Raw genomic sequence first — 27,619 nt, 5'->3', positions numbered from 1 at the left:
TCTCTGGACAAAACCAACAGAAACCAAGGTATTGAGCCAATCAACAGGACCCTTGCAAACCACGCACCACTGGGCAGTTGGTGCCTTACTCAGAGGCACCCGCTGGGGCCGGTGCTTGTTCCCAGGCGGGTCCCTCCTCTCCTTGCCCCCTCTCGGAGCTGCATCTGCCCCAAGTAAGGGTGGCCTTCTCCTCCCATCCAGGGCCTCCGTTTGCTCAGCCTGTGCCTGCAGGGCTGCCTCTGTCCACAGCGAGCACCTTCCAGTTCTTCCTGAAGCACCACCCCCTGGGCCAGCAGCCGCAGGCTCTCTTGGCAGTGAAACACGGGGAATGGCGCAAAAGTCATAGCAAACCTCCACCCAAAACATGCAGACCCTCCATGGAGTTCTGCTTTTGAAAAGTGAGAGAGGTATGGAAAATGTCTTTTTCCCCACTTAGACGTTGTCCAGAACAGCGCTGGCCGAAGCCAGGAATGCTGAAAGCCGCCTGGCCAAGTAGTCCTGGCGCATCTGCCTTCTTACTTCTCTGAAGGGTTGCAGATAAAGATGCTGGCAGGCCCCTCATCCCCAGACAGCAAGCGTGGCAGCCAAGCTATGACTCAGAAGCTTTTGCGTATCTCAAAAAGCTACCTTTTGGATGCGTGTGGGCCGAGAAAAGAGGTTGGGTAAATTCACTTTGGTACTTAGGAAACGTAATTTGGAGACTGAGTATTTTGCTGTCGCACTGAATTATTTTGGGGGCGGAGGGTCCCTGAAGGACACTACTTTTTTAAACAGCTTCACATACCGCGCAATTCACCCTTTCAAAGTGAACGATTCGGTGGCTTTTAGTCTATTCACAGAGCTGTACCACCATTGCCACAAATTTTGGAACATGTTCACCACCCCAGAAAGAAACCCCACACCCCTCAGTTGTCACCCCCGACCCACCCCCATCCCCCCAGCCCTAGGCAACCAGCAGTGAAAGACACCGTTAGCCGCTGCATTAAGTTCTGGCAGTCTACCTTTGGGACATTTGGATTGTTAAGCCAGAAAGAGTCCCAAAGCGGTGAAGATTGTTTTGCTACTGTTGTGTGTTTTTGTTTTTTAACCACTGAAATAAGATTAGTCCCCAGAGAAGATGAGGGGCATTGCTGAAGACATTTAGATTGTGATTCACTGTGCAGATCGCTGCTGTGAGAAACTGCAAAAATTGCATTTCGTTGGCGTTTGCTCTTTAGCTAGAAAGCTTCTGGGCAGCTGTAAAGCAGCCCGTCTTTGCCATTTTATAACCAAAGCAATATCCACAGTATATAAAGGAAAAGATGTTAAGACCAAAGCGTACACACACACACACACACACACATACATACGTACATACATACATATACACATATATACCATCAGATATTTTCTGAGCCCCACTATGTGCTATGGGAAACAAAGAAATGGGTAAGATTTTGAGAACGCTGTCTGCTAAGACAGGGGTAGGAGTTACCGTGGATAACAGTCATGGTAATAGAAGCGCACACTTGACTGCTTACTATGTGCCAAGTCCAAATGCTTCACATGTATTAACTCAGTTAATTCTTCACAACAACCCTTTTGAGGTAGGTGAGTTATTCTTACTTTACAGATAAGGAAACTGAGGCCTTAAGAGGTTAAGGAACTTGCATCATGTCACAGAGTTGGTAAAGGGTGGAAATGGGATTTGATCCTGGCACTCAAGCCTCAGAGTCTGGGCTGTCCTGGGACAAGGTTAGGGCTTTGGGAGATGGAGGCCCAAAGTGGTACAGGGGCTTGAAGCCCTTCCCCAAGCCCACATGTCCGGGTATGATCTGTTTTATCCCCAATATTCATATTACCCCTGGTCTCAGAGTCTGGTCCTTGCTGTGCCCTCTGTCTGGGGTGCATCTCCCCAGCCCCCCGCCTGGCTTTGTCTCGTCCTCAGATCTCATCTCCTGTGTTGCCTCACTCCTCCATCTACCACAGAGCTCTCCCACCCACCAGTTGCTCCGTCCGTGATCACCCTGATTACTTCTGCGGCACCAAGGAGCACAGTGTGTAATGAGCTTAGTTGTTGACCTGTTCGTTTTCTGTCTCACCACCATTCTGAAGGTCTTTTCTTTTAAATTAATTAATTTATTTTTATTTATTATTTGGCTGCATTGGGTCTTCGTTGCTGCGCGCAGGCTTTCTCTAGTTGCGGCGAGTGGGGGCTGCTCTTCGTTGCGGTGTGCGGGCTTCTCTTGTTGCGGAGCACGGGCTCTAGGTGCGCGGGCTTCAGTAGCTGTGGCACGTGGGCTCAGTAGTTGTGGCTCGTGGGCTCTAGAGCGCAGGCTCAGTAGTTGTGGCGCACGGGCTTAGTTGCTCCGCAGCACCAGGGATCGAACCCTTGTCCGCTGCATTGGCAGGCGGATTCTTAACCACTGCGCCACCAGGGAAGTCCTTGTAAGGTCTTAAGGAATGGGACCTGTGGCCTTGCCCACCAGTTGAATGTCTGGTGACTAACATGACACCCGTCCTCAGAGCAAACTTTCTGAATGAGGGGAAGAGGCAGAGCTGCATCCGCTTGCCGGGGCGGGGGAAGTGGCATGTGAGCTGGGCCCGGAAGGATAGACAGCACCTCAGCAGGAGGAGCTGTTACAATGGAGAGCACCCCCTGGAGGAAGGGGCGGGAAAGCATGGGGCGTGTTTGAGGAGCAGAGAAGGGTCCACGTGGTGGGATCCTGTGGTATGTCTTGTGCAGGGTTCTTCAGTCTCGCTGTTGACATGGGCTGGATTCTTTTGTGGGGCTGCCCTGTGTAATGTGGGATGTTTAGCACCATCCCAGCTTTTGTCCACTGGACGCCAGAAGCACCATCCCCCTCCCAGTGTGATATCCAGAAATGTCTCCAGACATCAGATGTGCCCTGGGGATCAAAATCATCCCCGGTTTAGAGCCACTGGTCTAGTGGGAACAGTAATCAGTACAGATGGAAAAATTTCGGGCTGTGTTTTAGCACCAGGTGCCAGAATGAGCGAGGATCCACTGACATCTTCATTTATCCCTTCACCAGATGTTTACTGAATGCCTCCCACCTGCCAGGGACCAAATGATAACATGCTGACAGAATACTGGAAAGGGAAAGCAAATGTGGGCCTTTCCTTATGGAGATTAGAAGGTAGTGGCCCTTCAGCGAGGGAGTTTGATGACCAGGGTAAGCATTTTATAGAGTCACGATGGCAGTGATTGACTGAGATGGATCCGAGCAGGGAGTCCTGCATGGAGCTGTCTTGGTAGCTCCAGGTGGGGATGGTGGACGCCTGACCCAAGACAGTGACGCTCTCAGTTAATGCTGAGTTAATTCTCTAACTTTATAGTCCAGTGGAGAAATGTGGCCTCTATAGTCCCAATTTATGTATTATTTTGAGTCAGATTCGTTAACAGGAGTCAGAACATTGAATTCTTAAATATTCTTACAATGTAGTGATGTGTTGTAGCTCTCACACTTCTTAACCACTATCTTGTAATTTTAATTCTGTCTTCCGAAAGTCAAACTAGATTTAGAAAATGAGACTCTTATTTATAAAAAGTAAATTAAGAAAGCTGTTTGTCATTGTATTCCACCTTGAATTATTTGGGGTTGCCTATAAAGTGGCAGGTTTAGCACATCATGAAAATATAAATTATTAGAATATTAGGTATTAATTAGTGACATGGCTCACTCCCGTAGGCCTTTTCCTAGTTGGGTGATGGAAGTAGTGATTCATTTGCTTTTGTGTGTGGGGGGGGTGCGTTCATTATAGTTAGTTATTGATTAACTGGTAAGAATGAAAGGATTTCTAGAAATCTAGAAATCTAGAAAGTGATTTCTAATTCTTGGTGTATATTAAAAAGTCAACTTTCATTAACAATTGACAAATGTGCCCAAAAGGCATGATAAAAATGAGTGAGAGGAAATATATTGTCGGAGACAAATTCAAGAAAACATTTAGTTCGTGATATTAAAGGTGCAAACTGTAAAGAACAATTGCAATTTGAATGTCTGTTTTTCAGGCAAGATATTGGCACATAAACAGAATCTCATAGGAAGGCTTAATGGTAAAGAATCATGTGAATTTTAAAAGGTTTTTAAGATTCTTTTCTGTATACAGTTGCTTTGTACTCAGTAATGCTTAAAGGAGACTCACAGGCCTTTCCTGACCATGATTTAATACCACCCAAAATCCAATGTCCTTTTTATCCCTCGATTTTGAAAGATTGTTTCTATGACAGTCTCTATCCATTAGCTGAAAATTGGAAGTGGCCAAATCTTGTTACTCTGTATATGACGGATGAGTCAGATTTCTTTCTAAGGCCCGTTTTTTCTTTAAAAAGTATTTTTCAATTAATCTTAAAATTTGATTCAGGCTATGGTAACATACTAAATTATGGCAATTTATTTTGGTAGCTTGGGGCTTGTTTTCTTCCAGCTTGTCATTTGAGCAGACCTTGGCACTCCTAGCCGGATGAGTCTTTTCTTTAATTTCACTTGTGTGATCACCTGCCCTGAAGTCAGGGCTCTGTGGTGTAATTGGCCTGGTTCTGCCCCTCACGCCTTGTTAGTCTTGATCAAGTTATTTACCCTTGACCTTGTGAGTCTCCTCCTCTGTACCTCTAAGCAAAATGGAAGGGTTACCGTGGATAAGGGCTTCTCATCCCAGATGTCTTCAGGGGCCAGGTGGTGAATGGGGCCAGGTGTGGACTGCAGTGAATTCCAGAGCATTCATGCCAGTAAAGGGGCAGTTACTGCTCAGTCCCAGCCAATCGTTGGCACACTCCATTTGGGCCTGGTGTGGCCAGATTTTCCATGAGAATCCAGAAAGCCAGTTGTATATATGAAACTCATGCATTTAAATTGTTGGCAACAAATTCAAAATTTTATAAACACTGTGTGTGCCAAACAGAATACACCTGCTAATCAGATCGCATCGAGAGACCTAAAGTTTGTAATGTCTTGAGGAGATCACCAGTTAGCATCCCACAGAAAATAGATGTCCTGGGCCCTTTGCTATTGGCAGGGTCTGTGAGCATCACAACTTCCTGGGGAAAGGCTCTGAGCCTTGTCAGCATTATCTTTGTGTACTGTCTTCGTACTCATCAAGATGTGCCATTTAAAGGAAACTTTTTGGAGACAAAAAATGTCTTTATGGAGGTGGGCAACTTGCAGGCAGCCTAGAGAACATTCTGTCTTCTTCATGGCTCTTTCCTCTGCAGGCCAGCCCGGCAGCACTGAGATGCTGAATAATAGAGGCTGCTGCTCATAAACTGTAACCTTGAACTTGAGCCATGACTAAGATCCCTAGCCAGGCCTCAGTATTCCCTCCTTGGTTAAATGAGAGTGTTGGGTAAAGTAACCCTGAGAATCCCTCCGGCACAATTTCCAGTTCTTTAGGGGGAAAAGGTGGGCTTGTATAAGGTGAGCCTTCAGCCTTCATAGGATGGGCTGCAACAAATGAGCTCACTCAGCTCAGTACAGGAGGGTCACGTTAAACTTGTGGTTACCTGAGATTAGTTAATTATGTTACTTAATATTATCATCTGTGGCAGACAGGACCTGCCTCCCTGCATGAGCCCCTGCTTTTGAGCGTGGGCTGGCCTAGCGACTTCATTGTAATGAATTGAACCTGGTAAAAGTGATGGGCAGTCACTTCTATTAATCATGTTACATAAGATTGTAACTTCCGTTTCCTAGCACACCCTCTTTCTTGCCGCCTCTGATGAACAAGTTTCCACGTTATGAGCTGCCATGTTGGTGAGGCCCACGTGTCAAGGAACAGGTGGCCTCTGGTTGACAGCCAGGAAGGAACAGGTGCCCTCAGTCCCTCAGTCCACAGCCACCTAAGTGAGCGGGGAAGCACATCCTACCTGACCTGAGTCTTCAGATGAGACTCCAGCCCCAGCCAACACTTTGATTGCAGCTTTTGAGAGATGTTGAGCAGAAGATCCAGCTTAGCTGTGCCCAGATTCCTGACCAACAGAAACTGTGAGATAAATCATGTGTCTTGTTTCAAGGTGCTGCATTCGTGGTGATTTGTCACATAGCAGTAGATGGCTAATACACCATCTCTTTGAATTTGTTTAAAAAATTAACATTGAAAAAATTATATTCACTATAGACATTCTTATTCATAGCAGATTGAAGTGTTTTAGTTAAATGAATATATGCATTATTGTGTCTTAACACTAAGAACCATATAGGCATTATCCAGAGGTTTGTGTCAAATGTTTCAAAAGATTACAGTCTGGTTTTAGCACCATCAGGGTCAGAAATGAGATCTTAATTTAATCAACTCACTTTATTCTTTAATCCATTCATTCAAAATACTTAGTTTATCTCAAAAATTTGACCTTGGTCTTATCATAGTTGTCAATTAGAGTCCCTGACTGCATTCTTGTATCAAATTTGGACAAAAGAAAATTGCCTCTCTGTTGTGCTTTTGAAAACACACATTTGTGTATGCTGCACACACACAGTTGCTAGCAGGTGCTTTCACTGTACGTCATGATGTCATGTGAAAATCTAAAGTGTTAGAGCTCACTAATTAGCATTGAATTCCCTGCGTAAGTTCTTACCTGGAATCTTGGAATTCTTACCAAGAAAATTGAATTGATTTTGAAAGGTGATTTAAAGGGAGTTGATTAGACAGTAATGGATAAGACCAAGAAATGTTTAGGACCAAATATCTGAGCTGGACATAGGCAGGATGTCAGAATGAATAGGAAAATATGCAAAACAAAAACAAAATGAAAGAAAAAACACAGCCACTAACAACAGCAAAACCCCTCCCAGACATTGTTTCAGTTTAGGGAAACAATCACTTTACATCTGTTTGATATAAAACACATTTAAACAGGTCCTTGATTAGTTGCATGCCAGTACGTCTCACACTTGGATTTGCATAAAATCACCTGGGAATTTGTTAAAGTGCAGATTCTGACTCAGTAGGTCTGGGGCGGGCTTCCTAAGCTCGCAGGTGATGGTGATGTTGCTGGTCCGTTGCCACACCTTGAGGACTGATGTGGAGGCCCAGCCCAGCCCCCTGTGCCCAAGTACGGCCTGCATAATGCTGCTCTCTCGTCATCCTCACCTTCTCCCTCAGCCTCCATTTCCAGGTACTTCTGCTCCTTAATTTGGGTTGTCAGTCATTTACCAGGCTGTCTCACCTTTAGGCTCTTTGACTAGGAAAATTAAAAACAAAACAAAACAACAAGCAATAAACCACCAGACCCTTAAGTGGTTTTTAAATGCCCTGATTGTGTATCAGGTTGCTTTAGGGATGGTCCTTGCCATATCTAGACTTCCACAGTTAAAGCTGCCAGAACAGTGCTTTCCGGAGTCTAAAGAGAGAAGCTGGCGCCAGACACTTGCTCTGCCCCGGAAGGGAGGCATCGCGTAAGCATTCTCAGGCCCTTGTAGGTGTCAGTCAGCTAATACCTATGCCTTGTCCTTGGGGTAGTTCTGGACTTTGGTGAAATAATTTAATGCAAATTTTTTTAAGAATTCGCTTTCCTAATATAAAAGTCTGCCCTTCTGAGGGGTGGGGGAGGTATAAGTTTACAAAAGATCCCTCCATCTAGTACTAAGTCTTACAAGCCTCAAATATCTTAAATTCAGCCTTGATTAAAATTAAGATGAGGCCAAACACCACAAACTTCTGTAGCAGGAACTTTAAGAGGCTCCAGGTGCTTTTGAGAACGCAGAACCCCGAGTCAGCAGGTGGCCTTTATTAGATAGATGAGGTAGATGGAACAGCGACATGGAGCTGTCTTTCATTTTAGGTCAAATCTGTTTATTTTGTGCCTTGTCATCATAACGTTGAGATTCTTTCTAGGATTTTACTTAGTAAACCAGTAAAGATGAAAGATTTAATACCTCCAAAGACGACTTTTCGAGACTGTGACTATTTGTGATAGGCAACTATAACTGTTAAAAGGTTCACTGTAGAAAACTTTCTAAATTCCGGTTGTTGTAGCAGATTGATTTGTGCCCCAACTTTGGGGTGACAGTCATCTCCCTGATTAATTTATCCAGTTTAAACAGCTTTGCAAACTGCCTCAGAAACAGGAACATAGCTAAAAGCATTCATCAGTGCAAAATGATTATTATTAAAGTAAAATAAATGAACAGTGCCAACAATTAACTTTAAAACTCAAATCAGAATCTCAGTTTTTTTCATGACACCAACCTTGAGCTCTTGAAGAAGTTTTGCTGACTCCTTCCTGGCCCTTTATCTTTAAGTGGGATCTGTGTAACAAGTTACCCAGAAACTTGGCAGCTTGAGAAAACTAATGTGCATTATCTATCTCCCAGTGCCATCAGGAATCTGGGTGCAACCTAGCTGGGTCCTTCTGCTGCAGGGTCTCATGAGGGTTCCGTCAAGGTGTCACCTGGGGTGTGGTCTCATCCAAAAGCTCACCTAGGGCGAATCCTCTTCCAAGTTTACTCCCATCCTTGTTGGCAGGATTTGGTTTCTTTCAGGTTGTTGCATGGGGGGGCGGGGGGCTCTGTTCTTCACAGGCTGTTGGCCAGAGCTCTCCCTCAGTTCCTTGCCATGTTGGCCTTTCCAGGAGGCTACTCATCATGACAGCCTGTTCCCTCCAGGAGAAGGGCTCCAGGAGAGAGTGAGGGAGAGTGAGCAAGGTGAAAGTCAGGGTCTTTTTTTTAGCCTTCTCTCTCTTTTTTCAAAACGACTGTATTGAGATATGATGACATGAAATGCTGTACATATATAATGTGTACAACTCAGTGAGTTTGGGGATAAGTACAGACCTGTGAAACCATCACTACCATCAACATCTATCATAAACATCCATCTCCTCCTAAAGTTTCTTCCCGCCCCCTTTATTGTTGTTGTTGTTGTTTGTGTGTGTGTGTGTGATAGGAACACTTAAGATCTACCTTCTTAGCAAATTTTAAGTGTCCAATACAGTATTGTTAGCTATAGGCACCATCCTGTATAGTAGATCTCCAGCACTTATCTTGCATAATTGAAACTTTGATCCTCCCCTCCCCATTTCCCCTACCTACCCCCCAGCCCCTGGAAACCATCGTTCTACTGTCTGCTTCTATGAGTTTGACTGTTTGGATTCTGCATACAAGCTGAGGATCAGGCAGTATTTGTCTTTCTGCGACTGGCTTATTGCAGGTAGCTTAGCGTCTCCAGGTTCATCCATTTTGTCCCAAATGGCAGGATTTCCTTTTTTTAAATCTGTTGTATGTATATACCACTTTTTCTTTATCCATTCATCCACTGAGGAACATTTAGGTTGTTTCCGTATCTTGGTCTAGCCAGTCTCTGAAGGCACATCCCATAACTGTATTCTGCTTATTAGAAGCAGTCCAGCCCACACTCGAGGGGAGGGGATCACACAGGATGTGAGTATCAGGACTCAGGGGTCTTGGGGGGGGGCGTTTTGGAGTCTTTCTGCCACATGTAGTAAGGGCTCAATGAGTATGAGTCAGATCCGTTGCAGTGCTGGATCGCTGTCCTTGGCACTGAGATGCACACAACAGGGTTCCATTGCAGTCCTTGTTCAGGGTGAGTTTAGGTAGGTTGTGATTTGACTGAACAGCTAGCATTTTAAGCTGTAGTTCAAGAACTGGCAGGTTAACACACATACATAATTTGTTCTGGAAAGTACGGATAGGTAATTTTGTTTGTTTACATGCTTGTCTTCTTAAGTTCTGGAAGAGGAATTAAGGAAAGGAGGCCTAAAGCCTGAGATCCATTCTGAGATGATAGTAAGCTAGGCATGGTGGGTGGGAGGGTGGTCGTGGAATTTTAAAAGCTTTTGTGCTACATCTAGATCTCAGCTTAAATGACCCCACCTCAGAGAGGCCTTCCCTGTGCATCCAATTTAAATTAACCATTGCTTTCGCCGTAATCCTCGCAGAGCCCTTAGCACCCTCGGCTCTATTCTCTGCGAATTTCCTTGTTTGCCCTCTCTCCCTCTGTGAGAACTAAGCCCCCAAGAGCCAAGACCTCACCTGTCTTGGTCCACTTGTGTGTCGTCAGCACCTCGCACAGGGCCCGGCAAACAGCAGACTTTCGGTAAATACTGAATAAATGAGTGAAGTGAACACAAAGATGTGAAATGACTTCAACGAGCTTTTGGGAAATTCTAGTATCTTCATGACTTCCAAAGGAAATGCCATTTATTCAGCTCACCTGCAAAATACGTTCATTTGTTAAAGAGAAGAAAACAGTCTCAAGGTTGTGGGGTAGTTTTGTCCCTGCAGCTGATGGCCGGTGTCCATGAGGCAAGTCACGTCACCCCTCTGGGCTGAGGATAAAATCTGGGCTGATGAGTGGGTGTGTTCAGACTGCTCTGTCCCCAGAGCCCACTCAGGCAGAGGAGGCTACGTGTTTTCAACACTGGTCAGCCACTTGTGGTTTTGTTTGAAGAAAGGATTCTGTGGGCAAAGCAAAGTTTGAAACCCACGCACCCACTGATGGGCATTCCAGCTCTGTAAATGCAGACACTGGTGGCAGTTTTTTGGGCAGATCAGGGTGGAGACCCGTGGCCCTTGAAGCTTTGGCAGAACCAATAGGAAGAGCAGCCTGATAGTTTACCTTCAGGTGACCTAAGTGCTTTCCAGGGACATAAAGAATTAAAGAATCTTGTCCCCCCAGCCCTGCCCTGCAGCCTCACATCTCACCTGTGCCCACATCATGCTGCCTTGGAAATGTTAGCATCATTTTTTTTTTCCATATTAAGATTTCATTTCTGGCCCCGCCTTTCCCACCAGATAGCCGGAGCTTCTGAGCTCCAAGTTTTTCTGTCACATCCCCTGAAACAGTGCAAATTGTGCCATTAAGCCTGGCGTAAACGATTTGAAAGCACTTCACCTCGTCGTTTAAACATAATACTTCTGGCAGCTTTCAATTTGGGGTATTTTTAATTCTAATTAAAAAACTATTGAACATTAATATCCTCTATATAGCGTGCCGTGGTGCCTCTGTGCTCCATTTTGGCCATCTGGCTTTTAAACAGACAGCTTGGTTGCATAGCTGTTAACGGCGCATGTGGTTTTTCCCTGGCCTTTGGGAATCACCAGGTCCAGGCATAATTAGTATAAATCAAAATCCTCTGGCTGATGACAGGAAAATGGTGTGTTTGAACAGCAGCTTATTAAAATGACCTACTTAATTTAAGAAAAATATTGTATCCACTCGCAGGGTAACCTGGGTGCTTTCCCTGACAGATTTTATAATATTTCTTCCTTCCTTCCTTTCATTCATTCTTTTTTTTTTTTTTTTTTTTTTTAATTAAAGAAAAGGAAAGGGAATGGAAAGGCCCGTTCTACTTCATCCAAGGTGCAGACCCACAGTTCGGACTGATGAAGGCCTGGTCCACTGGGGACTGTGACAGCGGTGGCGACGAGTGGAAGCAGGAGATCCGTCTGACTGAGCAGGCCGTCCAGGCTATCAGCAAGCTGAGCCCCAAGCCCAAGTTCTTTGTTCTGTGCGGGGACCTCGTCCATGCCATGCCCGGTAAGACTGGGGTCGTCATTGTGACCTTGTCTTCTCCCCACAGCCAGAAAAAAATCATTTGTCTTAAAAGACGACTCTATTCAGTAACGGCTCATTCTTTCTCTTCACGACGGTTGCAGTATCATCAAACATCAGAAAATACACGCTCATTTTATTTTTAGAATTTAGCAAGATTAATCACAGTAATTAGGCAGAGCTACAGTTCTTATGGTCTGAGCTTACTATGAAAAATGGAACAGTTTCCTATGTGTCACCTTTCTTCATTTCCAGGGGGCAAACTTGAACTACTTTCAGATCCCATATCCATAAACGTAATCTTCTCCTTTCGTTTCCCTTCTTCTTGTGCTTTTATTTCTCCTGTATTTGTTAGTGCTTTTTCAGTTTCAAATGACAATCTAACTTGAACTAGATTAATTTTTTTTAAAAGTTTGTGTTACCCTATGGGACTGTAAAGTCCAAGGGCAGATTTGGGCTTCGGGTATGGCCGGATCCAGGGGCTCAGAGGTTGCTGCCAGGGCTTGGTCTCTTCCTCGCTCAGCCTTGCTTTCCTCTGGGTTGAATTTATTCTCATGCAGGCTCTTTCCAGGTAGTGGCTCCTGGGAGCTTTAGGTTTATGTCCTTCTTACTGAAACCACAACAGAAATAAAGTGCCTTATTCTTTTTTTTAAAAAAAATAATTAATTAATTTTTGGCTGCATTGGGTCTTTGTTGCTGTGCACGGGCTTTCTCTAGTTGTGGCAAGTGGGGGCTACTCTTCATTGCGGTGTGCAGGCCTCTCATTGTGGTGGCTTCTCTTGTTGCGGAGCATGGGCTCCAGGCACGCGGGCTTCAGTAGTTGTGGCACACGGGCTCAGTAGTAGTGGCTCGCGGGCTCTAGAGTGTAGGCTCAGTAGCTGTGGCCCACGGGCTTAGTTGTTCCGTGTGTGGCATGTGGGTTCTTCCCGGACCAGGGCTCGAACCCGTGTCTCCTGCATTGGCAGGCGGATTCTTAACCACTGCGCCACCAGGGAAGCCCCTGAAAGTGCCTTATTCTTAGTGGTCCAATCAGAGTTACAGACCAGCACCCATCCAGCTCACATAGCCCTATGAAGCCGGGGTGTGGGGTCAGCTCCCCTGCAGCCAAGTGGTCAGAAGAACAGGATGGTTCCCCTGAAGAAAAGTGAGATAGTAGGAACGGGAACATAACAGGTCCTTTTTAGAACTCGCTTCCTTTATTTATTCCCCTTTCCTTTGATATCCTTCTCTCCCAGGCAAAGATAAAGCCCAGTGAGCAAGTATAAGAAAGTGGAAACCGCTCCTGCCCATCTGGGAGGCAGAGCAGGCACCCAAGACCGCTCTTGTCTGTGTCTTGGTCTCTGCTTAGTGGACAGAGATGACCCAAAGACCATTGCAGAAAACACTCTAGTTGCTATGGGTGTTTGTTTTTGGGTAACGTTGCCTTGTAAACCAAGACTCTTTGAGTCCTGCCTGCTATGATTTCTAATGTCTTTAGAAGCCAAGGCACTCTGCAGGAAGCCTCGGTACATTAATTCCTCCCCTCCAGGACTCACTTGTCTGGTAACCTACCTATCTAGAACAATCCCAGAGTGAACGTGTGAGGATGGAGAAGGGGCTGCTCAGAATGGCTCTCCTTGAAGTCTAGGGAGTATGGCCAGCAGGGAGAACCCTCAGATTCCACATTTACTGCTTTTCTGTCCAGTGTTTTTTTTTTTTTCCTTTGAAAATAGAATATTATGAGACTCACTAGAATTATATAACATGTTCTTGTAGATGTTTACTGACTTGTTCTGAATTATGTTAATGTATTCAGTCATATTTCAAAATAAGGTTTAAAATAAAAGCATTCCGTGTGATTACACTGCTTCTTAAATAAAGTGTACTGAACGTAAGTAAATTAAAAGATAGAGTTTTTATGATCAACCCTACCAGTTGGTCAGAAGACCTCGAAAATGTGAACTAGCAAACTTTTGAGAACTTGTTTTATATTCATTGTGACCCGAACAGAATTCTGAATATTTGGACTGTTTTGTGGGATTGTAACTGACCCAGTGAAAGGATTGTAACTGTTTTGAATATTGTGGTCTGAGGTTTAAACAAAACATTTTGAATCTAGTTACCTTTTTTTTTTTGCATTTAATTGCATTTTTTAATATGCAATTAGTGGCTTCCCCCTCATTTAGCTCATATGCAGGGGCAGACATTAGAAAAGTAATTATTTGCTTTGACTGCTTAGCACATTGTTAATTATCAAATGCATATATTAATAGGCAGATAAAATCGGAGAGCATACTTTTAATTCCACCATAAATAATATCTTGGGCCAAGCAGTTTTAAGTTCAAATTGGAGAAAAAGAACTTTACAAGTAATGCTTTTGTTAATGAAAGTCTGAATATGCTTTTCTATTATAAATATCCATCATAATATTCGTTCATCTACAAACATTTACTGTGTGCAAACTAAGTGTCAGTTACAGACGCTGTGGATACGATAGTTAGAATTGAGGGACCAGCCCTTCCACGGAGCTTAGAGTCTGGTAAGGGAAGTGTAAAACCCAGGATGGTTAAGGGGTGCCATTGGTGCCAAGGCCTGCAGGAAAAAGCCTAAGAAATGCAGGACAAGGCCCATTTAGTTTTGAAACATATGCAGTTTTCATTCTGCAGGCGTCTTTTGGGTTATCTTGGTATTTTCTTATTTTATAAAGCGTCTCTGTGGGATAAACCACATTATAAGTAGCAAATGAAGACTTGTACAAATATTGAGACCATTGATTTTCAATCCTTCACTCTTGAGCCCAGGATGACTTTCTTCAGTCCTCCTGATGTTGAGGCATCGACCCACTGATGCTGTCCCCAGGAGCCTTATTAGGTTTCGACAATTACATGAGAAGCTGGAAAGTGATGATACAGTTGGAGAGCAGGAGAGTCCCTTTAGCCTTTGGAATGGGTTGGTGTGGCTGTCCCTGTTTGGTAGCAAGGGCTATAACCAAACAAAACAGATAAAGCGGGAGGAATTCTTCCCTTGATACAAAGTCTCCTTGAAGAGTTCTTTGTTTACCGACCTCCACTGGGGCAGCTGTTACATGATGTTTCAGTTGATTCAATGCCCCAGGAAGTCCTCTGTTATGTAAAGTGAGGCAAGCCTGCGTTAGCATTATTTCAATAGGTGGTGTATTAGTTTCCTGCGGCTGCTGTAGACAATTACTGTAGACTTAGTGATCTAAAACAACACATTTATTCTCTTATAGTTCTGGAGGACAGAGTATAAAATGGGTGTGCAGGGCTGCATCCTTTCTGGGAGGATCCAGCTTCTAGAGGCTGCACACATGTCCTGGGTCAAGGCCCCTTCCTCTGTCTTCAAAGCCAGCAACACAGCATCTTCTCGCCTCACTGACCTTTGATTCACCCTCTCATATTCTCTTACTCCTATCCTCCTGCTTCCCTCTTATCAACACCCTTGTGATCCTGTTGGCCTGTTCAGATAGCCCAGGATAATCTCTTCGTCTCAAAATCCTTAACTTTATCGCATCTGCAAATTCCCTTTTGCCTTGTAAGGTAACATATTCATAGATTTGGGGGACTGGGATGTGGACATCTTTGGGGGACCATTATTCAGCCAACCACAGATTGGCAAAGGATGAATTCGGGGTCTGTTATGTGCCAGGAACTGTGCTGCTAGCTCACTCATTATGGGCTTGAAAAAGTGTTACTTCCATTTTCCCAGGGTCACTTAGCTTGTAAGTGGTGGAGTCAGGATCTTACTCAGGTCCGTCTGTTTCCAAACTTAATGCACTTCTGCTGCAGCCTTGCTACTCAAAGGCTGGTCCTCAGAGCTGTATCCAGGAGCTTGTTTGAAATGTAGGATTTCTGCCCCACCCAGACCTAATGAGACATAATCAGCATCTCAACAAGATCCGTAGGTGAATCTTATGGACAATTAAGTCTGAGAAGCACTTAATAGACTGATATGCACAGTGCCTGGGTGTTTGGCTTCTCTGTGTACTATGTACCATTTTGTGTGTGTGCAAGTGGTTTGTGAAAATTCACTTTAGCTCTTAAAGATAATGGTGCTCAGCTTCAAAGGGAAATGCCTTAAGTTTGTAGGTTTTTATTTTGCTTTCTAAACAACAGTTTGAATAACTAAAGCCGAATGACCTCTGCTATGCAGGGCTTCCCAAACAGAACCTGACAGAAATATTCAGGAAAGCAGCCACACCTATATGCTTTAAAAGTATCTTTATGCAGAAAGGTCAGGAGGGCTAGCACTGGTTCTTCGGGCCCTGTCTGTGTGCATGATCCCTTATCTGCCATTCCAAAGTTCACAAAGCTCTGAACACTAAGCGTTTTTTGCTTAAGTTTGGAACTAACTCAGTTGGCAGCAAAACTGACCTGAACTGACATGAAGCAATTTATAGTCTCTATTTATCCTACTTAGGACATTCATATATTTTGCTAGTGAAATATTACTGTGTTCCATGATGGGGTGGTGCCTGAGACCCAGCTGGAGGCATTATTTAATATGTGCCCTCTGCCTGGTATTGCTATTTTTAAGTTTGAAAAACTCCAGATTTCAAACCAGATCTGGCCCAAAGCATTTTGGATAAGAACACATGAATCTGCAGTGTTGATCATTTGGAATTTATAGATGAAGAAACCTTTCATCACTAGAAGCAGAAGGCTCTTCCTTCCTTCCCATTTAATGTCACACCCCCAAGTTCACTTGTGTACACCCATTGCACAGTGGCCACATTTTAGTTTCAAAGTTAAAAATGTTCCCAGGCATCTTATATTTGAATTTTGGGGACCATTCCTGTTGGGACCAAAGTGACTGAATATGAAAATGGAGTTGCGTTCAGAAATCATTCTGACAAATTGAAAGAGAGGGTATGTACACAAAGGTGATGTTTGCTACAGATAAGTGCAGACTAATCAATCCACTTAGGTGGAAAAATCTTCACTTCAGGGTAGAGAAGGACTGGGCTTCTGCAGATATGGCCGCAAAAGGCTGGAGATTAAGGGGATTAGTGGCATGGTGTTTAGGATGGGAGACGCTCTGGGAATGTAAAGCAGAACTGCTGAATTGTGGTTTTCCTGCAAGACCCAAGCGAGACCTGAAAGGTTCTATTTCATCTAGTTTGGTAGCCCCTCACCTTAAACTAGATGTGAAGGGCTAGGCCAAGGTCCAGATAAGAGTAGCCCTGGCTAAATGGCCATCAAGGCTCCTCCCCCACTTAGATTTCTAATTCTATGATGAATGGGTAGAATTGGGAAATAAAGCAAGATGGAATGCTTTGGTACGGTGGGCTTCAGGCAGAGAATAAGCCATTTGTCCTTCTGTGTTCACAAAATCCAGGAAGGTTGGTGTTTATTTTTCCCCAGCTGGGCAGGCACAAACATGTGAATGTAATTCTGGTACAAGACAGACTATGATAAGCAAAGCCTCAGAGGCACACTTTTGAAAACCAAAGCCAGGATTAAGGCTGTGGCCAGGAAAAGGCCTTATGTCTGCCCTCCAGCCTCTATGATTCACCTTCCCCCAAGCTGAATTCTAAGTTCCTAAAGGGCAGCGAGTGTGTGTATCTGTGTTGGTGTGTATTTACATCCAGCGCCCAACACTGTGGGCATGTGAACGGTGTGAATGAATGCAGGTCAAGTGAATCACTGTATGTTTCCCGGGGTCCTTAGCAAGTAGCTGGCACATGGTAGGCCCCCAGTACAAATTTCTGGATTAGATGAGTAACCAATTCATTTATTTAACAAATCTCTGTTGAGTGCTTACTCTGAGCCAGGCACTGTTCCAGATGCCTGTGCTACATAAGTGAATAGAACAGATCAAAACCTGTGCTTGACCTAGAAATAAGGAATAGGGACGCATGGAAACATGAAAGTATTATTTTTTCTCATTCTTATCTTTTGTAGGATTCAAACTCGTGTAGCTATGGATCTGTTTTGTTATTAGATTTTTAAATTATACGAGTAATATGTGAATACATTCTCTTTGTAAAGATTTTAAATCTGTATCTAGAATAAACTGCAACCCCCAACCAGGTCCATCCCTTGGGGTCACCATAGTTAAAAGTATGTGTGTTGGTGAGCAGCCTGGTCTTACATAAATGTCATCGTTCTGTGCCCCGCTTTTTCCCCTTGCATCCATCTGGAAAACGCTTTTACGCTGATACACAGAGGTTTATGTCAGGCTTTTAATAACTGCGGTGAGTTCCGTGGGTTGGAATCTCCTAATTGATTAGTCCTCTCTCCTCACCATCACTGGGAGTGATAATCTAAACAGTGCCGCTAGCAGAGGTTCTTCTTGTGTACTCAGGTCAGCTTTTCTTTAGGCTTGAAGTCAAAATGGGTTGGCTGGTTCGGGACCTGCTCTAGCACTTGGAGGGAGTGAACACCAGGCAGTTCGCTCTGCAGTTCCCAGGAGGACCCCTCTCAGGAACTGGCTGCACTTTCCTTCTGTACCATCTCTTCTGTGCAGCAGCATCTCTGCCTGCACTGCCCACCACACCCTAGGTACTCAGAAAGTTTCCACTGAACGGAAACCCTTTTGTCCCTATTAACAGGATTTGTTCCTGTTGTTGTTTTTAAAAGAAGCTCAGTTAACTCATGTTCAATTCCTTGGCTGTATAATTAGCCTTGCATTGTTATTTTTAAGTGCATATTCCAGGCTCCAAGAAATGCCATGATTTAAAGACAATTTACCACACAGCTTAACATACAGAAACATTAAAGGGGGGTTCTGTGGGTGCAAGAAAGTGACCCGCCTTGGTTGAAATATCACCAGGCCCTGGACTGGGCCGGGCTGCTGTCTTCAGCTCTTCCAGCAGGTTGTGTGCGGGCCGAATGTTGAGCCGTGGTGACCCGGAGCAATCAGCCAGCCCCGGGCTCCCGGGCTCCTTCACATGCATTATAAGTGCTGTTGAAGCATCCAGGCGATCAGGAACAATCAATGCCTCCCTTCTGCTGGGGCTGATTGAAAGTGGTTTGAACTAATTTACCTGATATTACTAATTAGGGAACTCTGAGCATTACTTGCAGAGTTGTTTCTTTTTTGTTCTTGTTCATGGAGAGAGGATTTTTTATTGAGATACAGTTGACATACAACATTATATTAGTTTCAGGTGTATAACATAGTGATTCAATATTTGTATATACTGTGAAAGGATCACAGTAAGTCTAGTTACCATCTGTCACAATACATAGTTACAAATTTTTCTTGTGACTTTTTTTTTAACATCTTTATTGGAGTATAATTGCTTAAAATGGTGTGTTAGTTTCTGCTTTATAACAAAGTGAATCAGTTATACATATACATATATCCCCATATCTCTTCCCTCTTGCGTCTCCCTCCCTCCCACCCTCCCTATCCCACCCCTCTAGGTGGTCACAAAGCACCGAACTGATCTCCCTGTGCTATGCGGCTGCTTCCCACTAGCTATCTGTTTTACATTTGGTAGTGTATGTATGTCCATGCCACTGTTTCTGATGTGTGTGGTCTGAAGCAGCACTGCTGGGAGCGGTGATCGCCCTCCTGCCCCCGCCAGCATCTGCCACGTGGCCTCATGGCAGAGGCCCTGTGCCCGCTGCTGGGCATCTCAGCTTGTTCTGTGCCCAGACCCCTGTGGCAGCTTGCTGAAGCCTCTGGACCACCTCTCATAATAATGTTTCTAAATGCATAAAATAAAATGCATGGGGTTTCTCAGAAACCAATTATATTGAACTATAGTCATCAAAATATTTTAAAATTTATTTGATAGAGTAAAATGCATGCCTCTTTGTTGATCTGTTGTTATATAATACAGTCTAACAGCAAGGCTAATAACTGTATTTTCAAAGTGGTGCTTGAGCTTAAGCAACGTTGTGAGGTATTGCAACAACTGTAATGGAATACGAAAAATCCTCATGATTTCTGTTGGTGGACAGAATCACAGGAGCATGAATACCTGTGTGGCTTTCTGCCTAACTTCATAGTAGAGGGAAATGCTAAATGTCAGTTATAGGTCAGTGAAAATGTAGGCTTTTTCTCCATCTACGTTCACAGATCCCCGTGGACTCCAGGTTAAGAGCCCTTATCCATGTGCACATGTGGATATACTCTTGTTCGACTAGTCAGAGCTTTCTCTTCATAGTTAGTGTATGGATATTATAATTGCCCACAGTATAAACTCAATGGCAGAAACTCTACCTTGAATTAAAGGCTAAAACGCTTCTTAATTGTAGCTAGGAAAATGTGGACCTCTGATTATTCCCTGAAAAGAAATGAGCTGAGTAACAGGAGCTAGTTAACAATTGTCTTCTGTAAATTTACTTACTTTATTCATTTTTGGCTGCGTTGGGTCTTCATTGCTGCGCGCGGGCTTTCTCTAGTGGCGAGCCGGGGCTACTCTTCGTTGCGGTGCGCGGGCTTCTCATTGCGGTAGCTTCTATTGTTGGGGAGCATGGGCTCTAGGCACATGGGCTCAGTAGTTGTGGCTCACGGGCTCTAGAGCGCAGGCTCAGTAGTTGTGGCGCACAGGCTTAGCTGCTCCACGGCATGTGGGATCTTCCCAGACCAGGGCTCGAACACCTGTCCCCTGCATTGGTAGGCGGATTGTTAACCACTGCGCCACCAGAGAAGTCCCTCCTGTCAGTACATTTAAAACTATTAGGCATTCTATCAGTTTCAGCGTCTTGAAGAAATTTCTCCTAGAGCCCTCTGTTTCCTGGCTCATTATTCTCTAAGCCTAACAGCTGTCATATTGGCATTTCCATCCCTGTTCTAGGGACTGACTACCTCTCTCAGGTTGGATCCCCGTTTCTTCGCTTTGTAGCAGACCATGATTGTAGAGGCCATCAGGCAAAGAACCTGTGGCAGTCTGCTCCGCGACCCTGGCCAGCCCTCTGAGTGGCACAGGCCACTGAGCAGAACAGCTAGGGAGCTCACTTCCACCCTCCCCCACATCCCGGGGGGTTTCCTGGAGGCGGCAGAGGGATGCTACAGAAGCTTGCAGAGTCCCTGGCAAACCAATACAGTGTAGACAAAACCAACGTCTTTCTAGCTTGTGCTTAGCTGATTGGAATAGTTACATCTTTCCTTTCGTTGTTTTTGCTCTGAATACTCATTTTCTGGAATTGGGACATTTCACTTCCTTAATGGGCCTATTATCTGCAACTAAATGAAATAGGAAAAAGAAGCAGGATCCCAAAGGAGTTCAATTACCAGTTAATTGGTCAAGTGATCAGAATGTGAAATGAAAAAAATAATGAGAGGCTAGAAAAGGGAGCACATTTCAGGCCAAAACTGCTGAGGATGCCTATTTTGTAACGTCCATCATTTAGACACTCACCTGCCTGTCTGGAACTCTGTATCACTCCCTTCAGTTCCTAAATACTTTGTTGGAAAACCATGGTAGATTCTTTTCAATATATGTTATTTGGGTTGTATAAAAAAGGTACTACTCCTTTCTTTATGTATTATTTGGGTGAAATACTGCTGTCATAATCCATAAATACTGTTGTGAAGAGGTTTTGTATTGATCTGATATCATACCAAAAGCTCCTATAATGTCAAACAGTTTATTTTATTAATTGTATCCTAAGTTGGTTCACGGTACAGATTCAACAGTGATTTGCTATAAATGTCTGGGAGCAGCCAGTGTAATAAGTTGTAGCTGTTAGATGCAAAGTTAAATGAATCTTGTTTAATATCATGTATAATTTAAAAACCAGTAGAACCAGATTAAACTTGATCTGCTAGCTATGTGCTGCCGAATCACCACGTGAGTAACATTTATGCTTGCAAAGATTTAGATCAAATGAATTTACATACCTCAATTAATTAGGAAAAGATAATGGAAAGGATTTGAGATGGAAAGGATTATGGCTCCATAAATTCTCTGGGACTAGATGAAAGTAAATGTTTTTAATTGAAGGAGTAAATCATTTTCTTAAGTTCCCCTCAAGGCTGCTTGTGCCACTGTGTCCCTAGCCCTAGTGTTTTCCAGCCAGATGTCCACCTGTTCCATCATCACTGCTCGTGCCCTTGACTACTGGCAGTTGGAGTTAGGTAATTCGACCCTAATTCATTTACTCATTTGTTTGTCTGATCAATAATAGCAAATAAATGTGGAGGGTCTGCTTATGTGCCTGACACTGCTTAGCAAGAAACAAGCCCAGTGCCTGTCCTCAGGAAGCTTCCAGTTAGGGAGAGAGGAGGGAAGCAAAAATCTCTATAAATGAAATAAAGCAGTAGCCTTAGTGAGTGATTCCAGGCGTGGTGCGTGGTGCTGTGAGCAGATGCAGGATGCAGCCCTGATCGGTGGGTTAGCGAAGGCTGCCTTGAAACCGGAGTAATATTACGTAGCCTCTGCCCTGCTCATCGTTCAAAAAATCAAATCAAATCAAACAGTACTAAAAGGTATTCAGGAAAATAAAAGCATTCCAGCCACCACTGACGTACTTCTTAGAGGAAACCCATGGTTATTAATTTTTCATGAAAAATGGCAGAAAATTGTCAAGCTTATGTACACTTGCATGTAGAGTGTTTTGTAAAAAGTACAAATGGAAGAAAAAAAGACACAGCATCTGTTTATGTCATTTCTGTTGTCTTTCTATAGCAGGAGGTATAGACATGCGTCACTCTTCTCAGTGGACAAGATACCAGCCTGTGTTTGAACTGCCCCCGACTGGGGGGCATTTATGTTGTGCCCTGTGTTCTGCATGACCGGTGCACCTCTGTGTGCACGAGCAGCTGTTAAGGATGTGGCTCTGAAGTCAGCTTGCTCAGATTCACATCCTGGGTCCCTTGTTTACTAACTGGGCAACCTTGGGCAATTTATCTTATCTCTCAGTAGCTGAGTTTCCTGATCTGTAAAATGCAGATAATGGTGATACTACTTGGTAGGCTTCTCATAAAGCTAAAGTGCTCAGAACACTGTCTGGCGTTTAATACCGTCCAGTAACTACAATTACTTCCACTAGTTAGGTTTTGTTTTTGTTTTTAATAAAAGCTTTATTGAGGTCTAATTCCCATATCATGTAATTCACCCATTTAAGATGTGTGATTCAGTGGCTTTTTGTTTATTCACAGCATTGTGCAGACAGCACCACCATCAATTTTAGAACATTTTCATCAACCCCAAAAGAAGCCTTGTTTCATACTATTAACCACTCCTCTCCATATCCCTCCACCCCATCCTCATCCCCAGCCCTAGGCAACCACTAATCTACGTTGTGTGTTTATGGATTTGCCTGTTCTAGACATTTTGTGTAAGTGGAATCATGTAATATGTGATCCTTTGTGACTGGCTTCTTTCATTGAGCATGATGTTTTCAGGGTTCATCTGTATTGTAGCAGGTGTCAGTACTTCATTCCTCTTTTATGTCTGAATAATTGTAGGGATAGACTGCATTTCATTTACCTACTTTTACTTTTTGTTGTTATTCTGTGAGATGAATTCTTAGAAATAGACTGTTGAACCAAATGTTAATATTAAGGAAAGTGGAAATTAGGCCTTTGTCCTAATATATGGTCAGCTAATATATTTTATTTATTTATTTATTTTTGGCTGCATTGGGTTTTCGTTGCCGCGTGCGGGCTTTCCCTAGCTGCGGCGAGCGGGGGCTACTCTTCGTTGTGGTGCGCCGACTTCTTATTGCGGTGGCTTCTCTTGTTGTGGAGCATGGGCTCTAGGTGCGCGGGCTTTAGTAGTTGTGGCACGTGGGCTCGGTAGTTGTGGCTCACGGGCTCTAGAGCGCAGGCTCAGTAGTTGTGGCACACGGACTTAGTTGCTCCGTGGCATGTGGAATCTTCCTGGACCAGGGCTCCAGCCCGTGTCCCCTGCATTGGCAGGCAATTCTTAACCACTGCACCTCCAGGGAAGTCCTCAACTAATATATTTTAATTTTTAATATTTAGTTTTTGGCTGTGACCCGTGGCTTGTGGGATCTTACTGGACCGCCAGGGAAGTCCCTATATTTTAATATTTTTATTCCATTACTAAATAATATCCCTACCCTGGTCACTAGGTAGAAGGGAGACGATGGGGAGTGGGCCGTCTCCCTACCTTCAGGCAAACCCCAGTTTGCCATCTCAAATAGCTGAGAGCCTATTTTTTTTAATAAGATTCTTAACTCTTCATTTTTTCACAGTTTTTTTTTTGTTGTTGCGGTACGCAGGCCTCTCACTGTTGTGGCCTCTCCCGTTGCGGAGCCCAGGCTCCGGACGCGCAGGCTCAGCAGCCATGGCTCACGGGCCCAGCCGCTCCGCGGCATGTGGGATCTTCCCGGACCGGGACACGAACCTGTGTCCCCTGCATTGGCAGGCGGACTCTCAACCCCTGCACCACCAGGGAAGCCCCACAGTTTTTATTAAGAATATTTTTGTCTGAAAATAAAACCCAAACTTTTGGGAAATAAAGAGCAAGTTTACTAAGTTTAGTTGAGTATCTGTAGCCGCCTATTATTTCTTATGTAATCACTTCAAAAAACAGTCTTCCTTGATTCCTTCCTTATCGTTAGGTCAACTCAGTGGCCACCAGTAATTGGGAAGAGCGTGTACTCTAAAGAGTAGGGCTCGTGGTAGTGCAGAGCCACTAAGGTAGCTGTATTATGATGAAAGAATAGTGCTTTTATCTCTTTTTCCAGATGAGCAAACTGTCAGGTCAGACAGCTTGCCCAGCTCCGCCTGCTGGGGAGGTGATGCTGGCGCTGAGGTCCATTCAGTAACTCTGAGCCTAGACACCCTTTACTGGACCCTCAAGGAGTTACAGCCGTCCTAGGGTGAATTCCTCATCTGCTGCCCACCAACAGGCCAAGGCCTCATGAAACTAGGGAGAGAGGTGCTGGAGGGGGAGGACAAGTGTTCCCTCCTTGGGGGAATCTGATGACGGCCCTAGCTGTGCTTTTGGAGCTAAAACTACAAAATCTAAGATGGTCTGTCTCCATATTCCAGATGCAACCCTGTAGTAAGGGTGAAGCCATGTTTCTGTGAGTGGAAACAAGTGCTGCTTAGTCGCCGTCGAGGCCATCCTGCCAGCCCTGGTCCACCGCAGCATTTCAGCTTTAGGTTACTAGGACGATACTGCCATGAGAATTGCTCCTCTTTGTTTAATAGACCAGGGCAGCGGTACTCAAAGATGGCACATTTTAAAATTCTCCTTGTTGGTAAATTAAAAGTAGTCCCCAGAGTCCCTAATCCAGGGATCTCCAAACACTGGCACATGCTGTGGGAGCTTCGCAACACTTCTGAGCAGAAGACAGCTTTGTTATTCTCAGTGACCAGGCCTGCCGCCCCGGGGCCACTGGGCCCCCAACAGCAGAAAAACAGACCATATCATTACAGCAGCCCCCAGACTCCTCTGAAGATGAACGTTGCCATCAGGTCCCAAATCTTAGCATTGCCATCTTAAACTCTTTGTTCATTCCGAAACATAGAAAATGTTTCTATCTGTGAAAGGCAAATTTAACCATCAGTTATTTAGAAAAGACAGAACAAGGCACTTGCAATGGACATTTGTCCTTCGTCTTGACCTTCCACTACTTTGAACTGCACTTTCCCTCCGGTGTGTGTCTTGGAGGGAGGCAGAAACCACCTGCTGTGACTGAAGCCAGGTGCCCTGTTGCTCTTTGCAGCCTCCCATGCAGCTAGGACTCAGGCTTGTGACCCCATCCCAACCACCCAGACCCCCCTGAAGCAGATTTTGAATCTTCAGCTGTTGACACAGAGGGGGCAGGATCTGTCCCGGTGAAGGGGTTGGCAGCTGCGTCTACCTTCAGGGGGCAGCAGTGGCCGGGGTCCCAGCATTATTCGCATCCAGCATCACCATCAGCTGTGTCAGCGGGCAGCCTGGGAGCATCCGTGCCCAGGCCAGCGCTTCTCCCTGGAAGCATTTTTGAATGTGATTGGAGGTGCTGCCTTCTTAGCCTCGAGACCTGGTTTTCCAGCTCTCTGTAAGACTCCCAGCTACCTGATATCCTTTATAAATTGCTTCTCTATTCAGACTAGCCAGAGTCAGTTGTGTGCAACAAAGAACCTGACTGATGGAAGCTTCCATGGCGCCTTCTTCTAGTGCTGCCCAGTTACCACCCTGGGGCAGATTCTGCTCTGTGCTTCTCCCCAGGTGTTCCACTCCACCTCAGTGTCATCATGTGAAAACCGAACCTACTCTCTTCTTAGAGTTTCCTTCTCATTGTTCCCTCAGTCATAAGGATGTGACCCTTTTGAATTCATTCTTTTAAAAAAAAAAAAATTTTATTTATTTGTTTACTTACTTGGCTGTTCCTGGTCTTCGTTGCAACATGTGGGATCTTTAGTTGTGGCATGTGGGCTCTTTTAGTTATGGCGTGTGGGATCTAGTTCTCTGACCAGGGATCGAACCTGGGCCCCCTGCATTGGGAGTGCGGAGTCTTAACCACTGGACCACTAGGGAAGTCCCTTGAGCCGTCTTGAGCCACCTTTCCCTCCGCACCCAACTCCTGCCCAGTCCTGCCCAGTCCCCCTATAGCCTTGCTCCCCCTCTGTCCTGTCAGCCCCAGACACTCACGCCAGGACTCGTGCAGCTGCCTCCTTGTGCGCTCTCTACAGTGTGGCCCCTCATCAAACGGTCCCATTCATTGCCCACCTGTTCCACCTCCTCTGTGTCACATACTCAGCTTCATCACCCTTGTAGTGTTCTTATCACAGAATGGCCTCAGTCCTGCACCTCACCCTGCAGCATGCCTTCGCAGCTCTCCCGTCCGGAGGTGGAGTGTGTTTCCCTTGTTCCTTTCGCCTTGTGTCTGCAGAGGTGCTGGTCAAGAGCACAGGCCATGTGACCTTGGCCTCCTCCTCTGTTAAATGAGACTGACAGTGGCACCCACTTTAGAGGCTAGTTGTGGAGATGAGGCGAGATGATGGACGTATTGATACAAGGGCTGGCACAACACAGGCATTGAATAAACAGTGGCTGAACCCCCCCCCCATCACCCTCGGTCTTCATTATGCTGCCGTCATTGCCATCCTCATCATCACACCTTCTTTTGAGATTCAGCTCCACTTCCTGTCTTAGAAGTACCAGTTTTTTAGTGATTCTTTCTGCCTTAAACTCGGTGGTCTGCTTCACTGATGTGGTTTTAAGCTCAGACCATCCTCTGCATCTGTCTGATGTGCCGTCCCATGAAGAGTCTGGGTTTTGGAGTCAGAAGATATGACTAATTCACGCTGTGACTTTGGGTTAGTTACTCAACTGTCTAAGCCTCAGACTCTGTAAAACATGCAAAGTGATAGCTGTATCCATGAACAGGTGGGAGGATTAACTGAAATACTGACTGGGACACATTTCGCACAGTATCTGACACCTTATGAGCACTCCATCATTGTAATGACTGTTATGGTGCTTCTTGTATTTTCTCCCAGCTTGTGAACCTCTTGAAGACAGGTTCTCTGCCATTTATCCATTTGTATCCCAGAACCTACCACAGTATCTGACACATGGCAGGTGCTCAAAGCATATAAGCTTTTTGGAAGGAGGGAGACCTGGGTTTGAAACTAAGTATCATTGGGCTTCCCTGGTGGCGCAGTGGTTGAGAGTCCGCCTGCCGATGCAGGGGACACAGGTTCGTGCCCTGGTCCGGGAAGATCCCACATGCCGCGGAGCGGCTGGGCCCGTGAGAGCCATGGCCGCTGAGCCTGCGCGTCCGGAGCCTGTGCTCCGCAACGGGAGAGGCCGCAACAGTGAGAGGCCCGCGTACCGCAAAAAAAAACAAAACCAAAAAACTAAGTGTCATTTATGTAGAGAACGGACATGTGGACATGATGGGGGGTGGGGGAAGGGGAGGCTGAGATGAATTGGGAGATTAGGATTGACATATGTACACTACCATGCGTAAAATAGATAGCTAGTGGGAACCTCCTGTAAAGCACAGGAACCTCAGCTTGGTGCTTTGTGACGACCTAGGTGGATGGGATGTGGGGGTTGGGAGGGAGGTCCAAGAGGGAGGGGATATAGGTGTACATAGAGCTGATTCACTTCGTTGTACAGCAGAAACTAACACAACATTGTAAAGCAATTATACTCCAATTAAAAAAAAAAAAAGACTAGGTGCCATTTAAGAGCTATTTGGCTGTGGGCAAGGTCATAGACTTCACTGAGCGTCTGATTCC

The 27,619-nt window shown here is 44.9% G+C and overlaps 1 protein-coding gene across 4 annotated transcripts in view; it reads left to right on the top strand.

Annotated features, from left to right (window-relative positions):
- The window catches only part of CPPED1 (calcineurin like phosphoesterase domain containing 1), a 114,309-nt gene that overhangs the window by 12,739 nt on the left and 73,951 nt on the right, over positions 1–27,619 (top strand). For 2 of the 4 annotated variants that reach the window (XM_029221824.1, XM_029221825.1), the window contains exon 2: positions 11,278–11,496. In XM_029221824.1, the coding sequence (XP_029077657.1) occupies positions 11,278–11,496 (219 nt within the window). Of the gene's footprint in view, positions 1–6,978; positions 7,115–9,036; positions 9,148–11,277; positions 11,497–27,619 lie in introns of those variants that run through there. The other 2 variants (XM_029221828.1, XM_029221827.1) reach the window with 2 other exon arrangements.

The sequence above is a fragment of the Monodon monoceros genome, unplaced genomic scaffold, assembly GCF_005190385.1.
Source record: "Monodon monoceros isolate NGI ecotype Baffin Bay Population unplaced genomic scaffold, NGI_Narwhal_1 Super_Scaffold_13, whole genome shotgun sequence".
NCBI lineage: Eukaryota > Metazoa > Chordata > Mammalia > Artiodactyla > Monodontidae > Monodon > Monodon monoceros.
The sequence above is the reverse complement of the archived record's forward strand: the minus strand, read 5'-3'. Positions and strand labels throughout refer to the sequence as shown.